This window comes from Otolemur garnettii, unplaced genomic scaffold (assembly GCF_000181295.1).
Source record: "Otolemur garnettii isolate 467f Iridium unplaced genomic scaffold, OtoGar3 scaffold00082, whole genome shotgun sequence".
In the NCBI taxonomy this organism is placed as follows: domain Eukaryota; kingdom Metazoa; phylum Chordata; class Mammalia; order Primates; family Galagidae; genus Otolemur; species Otolemur garnettii.
This window is the reverse complement of record NW_003852477.1, coordinates 8,373,363-8,381,209: the sequence shown is the minus strand read 5'-3', so window position 1 is coordinate 8,381,209 and position 7,847 is coordinate 8,373,363. Positions and strand designations below refer to the sequence as shown.

The 7,847-nt window shown below is 46.5% G+C and overlaps 2 protein-coding genes across 4 annotated transcripts in view; one reads left to right on the top strand and one right to left on the bottom strand.

The window, feature by feature from the left end:
* Positions 1 to 5,194, bottom strand: part of KLHL18 (kelch like family member 18) — a 70,603-nt gene extending 65,409 nt beyond the window's left edge. Inside the window, exon 1 of one of the 3 annotated variants that reach the window (XM_003794536.3) lies at positions 4,948 to 5,194. In XM_003794536.3, coding sequence (XP_003794584.1) covers positions 4,948 to 5,076 — 129 coding nt within the window. In that variant the 5' untranslated portion in view covers positions 5,077 to 5,194. The remainder of the gene's footprint in view (positions 1 to 4,947) is intronic. The other 2 variants (XM_012808066.2, XM_023515941.1) reach the window with 2 other exon arrangements.
* Positions 5,195 to 5,506: 312 nt separating this feature from the next.
* Positions 5,507 to 7,847, top strand: part of KIF9 (kinesin family member 9) — a 66,465-nt gene continuing 64,124 nt past the window's right edge. The window contains exons 1-2 of the mRNA XM_012808021.2: positions 5,507 to 5,559; positions 6,505 to 6,747. Coding sequence (XP_012663475.2) covers positions 6,561 to 6,747 — 187 coding nt within the window. The 5' untranslated portion in view covers positions 5,507 to 5,559; positions 6,505 to 6,560. The remainder of the gene's footprint in view (positions 5,560 to 6,504; positions 6,748 to 7,847) is intronic.

Genomic DNA, 7,847 nt, shown 5'->3' with positions numbered 1-7,847 from the left:
TTTTTGGTTGCAGCCGTCATTGTTGTTTGGCGGGTCCGGGCTGGGGATTCAAACCTGCCACCTTAGGTGTGCGTGGCTGGCGCCTTAGCCGGTTGAGCTACAGGCACTGAGCCTATTCTCTTTTAAGACAAAGTGATTTGCCAAAGAAAAGGACCAGGATCTTTTTCTGATAATAGGTCAGAAAAGGTCTAAGTCACCAAAGATAGAGAATGTGGTTTTTTGAAAAAACTAAAAATTACTTTCTGTTGTGTCTCTACCTAACTATCCAAGAGGCTCCCAAGGAATTTAAATTTCAAATATTTCCAAAAGAGAAATTAAGTCTAGATTCAAGTGTTGACAGTGAATTTCAAGAATGTGGTACTGGCTCAGCGCCCATAGCACAGTGGTTATAGCGTCAGCCACATACACTGAGGGTGGTGAGTTCAAACCCGGCCTGAGCCAACTAAATAACTGCAACAACAACAATAAAAAAAATAGTCCCAGCTACTGGGGAGGCTGAGACAAAGAATTGCTTAAGCCCAAGAGTTTGAGGTTGCTGTGAGCTGTGATGCCACACTAATTCTGACTTTCACACACTCCCTAAAACTCAGAAAGATAGAAAAGATGACATGCTGTTAAGGATGAGCATGTTAGATACGAAGTACACTCACACGGTAGCAGCTGAAATTGGTTCAGTTACTGTCAGTGACAGAAGAAGCAATAGGAGAGCATGAAAGGACATCTAACCTTGCATATGGAGACTAAGAATCTAGTTCTAGGACAGTACCTGTGGCTCAGTGGGTAGGGTGCCGACCCATATACCAAGGGGGGTGGGTTCGAACCTGGCCCCAGCCAAAACTGCAACAAAAAATAGCCAGGTGTTTGTGGCGGGCGCCTGTAGTCCCAGCTACTTGGGAGGCTGAGGCAAGAGAATCGCCTAAGCCCAGGAGTCGGAGGTGGCTGTGAGCTGTGACCCATGGCACTCTAGCGAGGGTGATAAAGTGAGACTGTCTCTAAAAAAAAAAAAAAGATCTAGTCCTAGCACCTAGCAATGCCTAACTCATTCCATGATCCTGGACAAGTCCCTTCCCCTTATGGGCTGAGGTCCCCATCTATAAAATGCAAGCTACTGAAGTACAGCAGTGGTTTGCAAACTCTTTTAAAGTAATAAACATTTTGTTAATTTACAATCATCCAGCTGCACATGGTGGCTCACACCTATGATCATAGTACTTTGGGAGGCCAAGGCAGGAGGATCACTTGAGCCCAAGAGTTCAAGGCTGCAGTGAGCTATGATTGTGCCAATGTACTCTAGCCTAGGCAACAGAACAAGACCTTATCAGTCAACCAATAAATGAAATAAAATCAACCAAAGTTCATCAGATGTTAAAACAAACTCAAAATGGCAGGCTGAACATGTGCATTTACCTCTACTCCTTCTAGAAACCCCATTAAATTATTTATTCTTTATATATTCTACTTACTAAACATTTACTAATGAGTATTTGAAGTATATTAACTAAAAGAATCCTCAACACTCAAGTAGGTGATGAACTCCATTTTACAGATGAAGAAAATGAATCACCAGCGCTTAAGGAAATTGCTCAAGCTTTTATAGCTAATAAGTGGCAGAGCCAGAATTCAAACCAGGCAGTCCAACTCCAGAATATGCATGACACTGCTTGTCAGACTAATGTTCAAGGAGGAAAAACCTCCTAAGGAAAAAGAATAGCTTAGACAGCTTAGAAGAGTCAATAAAATTTTAGATGAAAAGCAAATGAATGAGTAATATGTAGGTTGGATAAAGAATACTGTGTGCTGCAGATGGCAGGACAATGCAGAACCCCTTCTAAAATTCAACTATTGGAGTCACCAGTTTCCTCAGAAGGTACTAGTATGAGGATCTGAAAACAGAAAGTACTAGTCCTCTCCCCAGGCAAGCAACTGCTTCATTTCTGCTCTTGCAGAAGACTCAAAGTTTACTCTTCGGACAGGATGAATTAGAGATTCTAGACTTGGATAACCAGGGCACCACTGAAGACAGGGAAATGGCACCATTCAGGGGGATTAAGTTAAAATCTGCAGAAGGGAGAGCCCCAAGTCCCTTCCCACCATAAGCTTTCCAGAGTAATAGCCAGGCTTATACAACCTAGACAGAAGCCTGAAGACCTATGGACTCTAAACCTGTCCCACGAAAAAGAAAGGTCCAACATTCTATTATAGCCATAGCTCACAGAATGTAGCAGTGGTACCCAACAGGGGGAATAATTTTGTTCATTTAAGATCATCCACGGCTTGGCGCCTGTAGCACAGTGGTTACAGCACCAGTCACATACACCAAGGCTGGCAGGTTTGAACCTGGCCTAGGCCAGCTATACAACAATGACAACTGCAACAAAAAATAGCTGGGTGTTGTGGCAGGCGCCTGTAGTCCCAGCAACTTGGGAGGCTGAGGCAAGAGAATCACTTAAGCCCAAGAGTTTGAGGCTGCTGTGAGCTGTGACGCCATGGCTCTCTACCAAGGGTGACATAGTGAGACGCTGGCTCAAAAAAAAAAAAAAAATCATCCATAGTAGGGAACCTGTCAGAAATGTAAATTTTTGGGCTCAGACCACACCTAATAAATCAGAAATTCTGGGGCAATGCACAACAACCAGTATTTTCACAAGGTCACTAGGTGATTCTAAAGACTGCTAAAGTTTGAGAACCGCTCCCCTACGGGAGGCTCACTAGTCTATAAACCACACCACACCAAAAAGCTTCCAACCATATTTTCAGTGCCTGTTTATTAGAAAAAAACAGGAACCATCAGAAATTGGAGGAAAGACTATTAAGAAAGAGAGATGGCTCAGCGCCTGTAGCTCAGCAGATAGGGCACCAGCTACATACACTGGAACTGTCGGATTTGAATCCAACCTGGGCCTACCAAACAACAATGACAACTACAATCAAAAAATAGCTGGGCATTGTGGTGGGCACCAGTAGTCCCTGCTACTTGGGAGGCTGAGGCAAGAGAATCGCTTAAGCCCAAGAGTTGGAGGTTGCTGTGAGCTGTGACAATACAGCACTCTACAGAGGGCGACATAATGAGACTCTGTCTCATAAAAAAAAAAAAAGGAAGAAAAAAAAGAAAGATTTCACAGAGCAGCTCTGGTGGAAGGTAGGGATGTGGCTGAACCTGGTTTACTTGCCTTTTTCCAGGCCCCTACCATGACATTGCTATTGATCTACTCAAGGTGTATGTATAGAATAGTTTCAAAACCAATGAAATAAATCCTCTCTACAGTCCTGCCCAGCTCTAGTTTATACCTTTATACTGGTCCTTAAAACTAATGCAGCAATTCAGACTGACCCTTTCCTTTGAATGAACAACAAAAAAATTTTAATGAAAAAATCATACAAGCATTTTTCTGCTTCACGTTTGCTATCTTCTGTATTTGCATCAAATACAGAGATAAAATGTACTGACTTATGTAAAGTATCTGTGACTGACCATCCTACTCTGCTATGTCTTTTTTTTCCGTCTTACATGCTTTCCCTGGCTCACCCTTATAGCCTAAAATAAATCTTAATCCAAAAATTCTGCCCTATCCCTGCTTTTCATCAGTCTCTCCTCAAACCAAGTGTTACTACCACAACATATCTTTCTTTTAGTAGCCTCAACATCTTCCACTACCTTATCACTGTTGACAAAAACTTCTCATTTATTTTGACTTCCTCTGCTTCTTTTGGTCCACCTCAGTTCTCAATCCCCTAGGTGCCCCCTCACATCGGAAAGGACCCCGCCCCTTCTCAGGCCATTTCACTCTTCTCCTAGAAAATCAACCTCTGTGGCCAGAGTTAAGAGTGATGAAAAAGCTTCACCAGACATGATGCAAAGACCCAAATTTTTCTCCTTTTTTTCTCATACTAATACTGTGAATTAGGAATCATCCCTACTTTTACATTTGGAAAACAGAGGCTTAGGGAGATTAAGCAGTTTGCTCAAGGTTACAACTCGGATTTTAATCCCTGAATCCTTCTGTCTCCAAAGCCATACTCTTAAACATCTACTCTACCATCTCCAGACATCTGACTCAGATTTCTAGAAGAAAAGTTTCCTTAACCATGTAAATATTCAAAGAACAAACATATCTCTGAATAGTTAAACAAACACACAAATAAACAAACAAAACTGGGGATCACCCACAGAAGCTGAGAGCCTTCCAGACAGGGCCCAACAGCTTGCAGCAGCAACTTCCCAACTGGAACGCATGTCAGCAGCACAGCTTGCCTCTCCCAAGGCACAGAAGGAAGGCTGGCTCTTGCGACCAGGATGCTGGTGGGGAACAGGTGGTTAGGATATCTTCCCCACTTGATGTCAGCATCCATCTCCCTACAAAGCCCATCAGCCCAGTCTCCAAGACCTTTGTGGTAGTAGTGGTGGTGGCTGGTCCCTTCCAGTGTGGGGCACAGTAGCTTCCCACCTCAAAAAATTTCAAGACCAAATTTTAAAAGCTCTTAAGAGACAAAACAGTAATCTAACAATCAAGGACAGGCATCCACTGACTCCTAGGGAGAAGCCTTCTCTTCTACAACAGCACAGATAACTTCGAGGGACCCAAACGAGAAGATGCTGTAGCGGTGCATCAGAACCTGGAGCCAGCCACCTACCTCTCCTCTGTGGAGGGGATTTAAGTCCATTTTCTCTTCCTTGTGACACAGAAAAGGGAGGCAGGCAGCCCAACGTTTCCCACTCCAAGGGCCTGAGCGGCATACCTCCCAACCTTTCTTTCCCAGAGTTGAAAGGCGGCTCCCGTCCTCCCTACTCGCTCTCCGCCGGCGCGGCCCCTCTTCTCAGCCCTCAGGACCTCGGGCGTCAAGCCGCACAGCTCGCCTCGCCGCCGGGTCCTTTCCCCGGCCCCCGCCCCTCTGCTCCGCGCGGCCCCTCTCCTCGGCCGACCGCCGCCGCCGCCCAGCCCACCGTACCTTCAGCGTCACGTCGCACAGCTTGCCTTGCCGCCGGATCTCCTCCATGACGCCGTAGCCGCGACTAGGCAACTCAGACACTGAGAAGTGCACCAGGTCCTCCAGCTCCTCCGCGCCGTCCTCCACCATCTTCCCCGGCCGCCGCAACTGCGCAGGCCTGGCCGGTCGGCTCCACACTAACCAAGGCGGGGCGAGGGCGCGCGCCCACAGCGGCTCGGAGCGCGGAGCTGTAATGGGACGGGCCTGCGCGGCCTCCGTAGTTGCAAACTCCTCTGCGCCGGAAGCCCCGTTGCCCCGCTTCCTGGTTCATACGCAGCCTTCGTTTCTTCACTGTACCGACCTTGGTTCTGCGCATGCAGCTGCTGCAGCCTTTCTGAATTGACAGGCCCCATCTCTCGTCTTCCCAACTCTACCATGACCTTACCCATACCCTGGACGTAGGACCTCATTTCCGCCACCACTGACACTTCCGGAATCCCCGGAAGCGACCGTTGTCATGGCGACTCTGTACACAATTTCGCGGCCTCGCTCCGGGAATCCAGGTCGCGTGCTGGGCTTGAGCAGTTACAGTTGCGGCGGTCGCGCTCCGGGAGCTGCTCTACTGAGCGAGTGGTGAGCAGGGGCCGCGTGCCATGGGGGTGGGGAGTAGAGAGACCGGAGAGGGGTGTGCGCGTGGACGGCTGACGTGGGCTGGGGTCTGAACAACCGCTCTATGCAGGAGTTCCAGTCTTGACTTGCTCCTCTGTGAAACTCAGGCGTAGGAGGCCCTTTCAGCCTGGCCGCGACTTGACATTTTTGTAGCTAATGTTCCTTGACCTTGTGAGGGTCCCACGTCGTGCCCAGGACACAGAAGACACAGGGGGTGTGAGGGAAAGAGTCAAAAGTCATCTGGACTGTTCCCTACTTAGTGTTCGAACTGGAGGGGGCTTTGGGTTCACCAGTCCGAGCCCTTCGCTTTACAGATGAAGAAACCTCTCCAGAGAGGGATGGAAATGGGCTCAAGGCTCACTGCTACCCAGGCTCCAGACATGGGTCCGGCTCATTGGGTGAGAAAAAGGAGAAAGACTAGTTTGCTAAGATCTCAGACTTGTGTTCAGCTCAAGGTCAGGTATACCTAGACCTTGTATTTTGGGTTCAGGTGCTACTGCCGCTGTTGTGGTAACTGTGAGGGTTCCGCATGAGAACCCCTGATGTGGGCAGGAGAGCTGGAAGTTAGGGGCCCATCTGGTGCCTACTATACCACCAGATGTTCCCCCTCTTCTTGTCAGTTTGAGGGGTGCTTAGTGGCAATTCTGTTCATTTCCATCTCTAAAGTGAGGAAACCACAAGTCTCGGAGACTCACTTTGTTACATCAGAAATATTTAAGGGTGGTTCCCAAAAAAGACCTTCCCGCACGAGGTTGTGAGGGGAAAAATCTACTAAAAGGGAGTGATGAAGTGGTGAACATGGCTTCTTGGGCCTGGAAACCAGGTATCCTCCTGGTAGGGGTGTGGCCTCTGAGGCTGGAGGTGGTGTTGGAGGGTAGTGACATCATATGCCCCTTGGGACTCTCTCAGTAGTGACAGAAGATGGACCCACATATGGAGATTCAGCTGCCCTCTGACTTCCAGCCATGACCATCACCACCAACCACCATTTCTCAAGCACCTGCTCTGTGCTGGGCATTGTTCTGGACATTGTGGGTGGATTCAAAAGAGCTATAAGGCACAGTCCTTGTCCTCAAGCAGCTTGTAATTTAATTTGGGAGCTGAAACCCACTCAAATGAAGCGGCGTAAAAACGGTAACAAGCAGTATTTCAGTAAGTGCTAAATGGTATGGGTCCCCAAATGTCTGGGTGTTGAGGGGCTTCTGAGTAGCAAGTTCACAGAGGGATGTGATTCTTAGGGAAGGTTTATTGCAGGTGGACATGGCTCATGGCACATTTGGAGCCATGGTATGAGCAGGGGAGGGACTTGAGATGGGAGGGTGAGGTATATATATAGATGGAACAATTGGATGTTGGCAAATTGTAGGACAGAGAAGAGGCAGTCTCTGTAGGAAAGGCAATGCTTTGTGCTACCCTATTGGTGGGTGGAGGCTTGGACACCTGCTCCCAGAGCCCCTCTCACTTCATGGTTTCTTTCAGAGGGTACGTGACATCTGCATTTCCCCAGGTAGGAGGATGGGCCCTGGGGGCTGTTGTGAGGAGCAGTTTCCAGAGTTTTAGAAATTGAGAGTGAACATACCTCCCTCTAGTCTCAAATTTCTAGTAAGATAGATCAAAATGAATTGTAGAGAAGATGTTTTCTTCAGTTTGTGATTTGTGTTAGAGATGTTTGTGGTTATTTCTAGACCTCAGTTTTGCAGGTAAAAATGGTAGGACCTAAATTGGACAAGCCATTATCCTTGCTCACCCCAGTATCTTTCAGATTTATTTTCTCAAAATCAAAAGTTCTGAATGATCCTGTAGTGACTAGAAAAGACTTTGATGAAACAATGATGTGAGAAATGTGTTAAATGTACACACACAAAGGACAAGTATCTATAAGTGCCATGTTTGCTTATTCAATTTGACATCTGAAAAACTTGTAGCAGGCATCAGAGTTTTGTTTTGTCCGTGTTATTGTAAATAAGCTGAAAGGGCAGGCCTGTCTCTATTTAACTTGCTCCTATAGACATACTTAACACATTAACTAGATATTAGATAGTTAATATAATTGTAAGAGGAAATCATGTGGTCATCACAATTGTGTCTGGAAATGTGGAAGGACATTAATATTTTAAAAACCTGGAATAATTTTTATCAGGTCACACTCCTTGAACCTCTCTTAGATAGTTACATGTACAATGTTACTATTCTTTATTTCTTTGATGTGTTTTTTATAAAAGCAAAATAATTTAAAGAAGAAATGTCTGTTA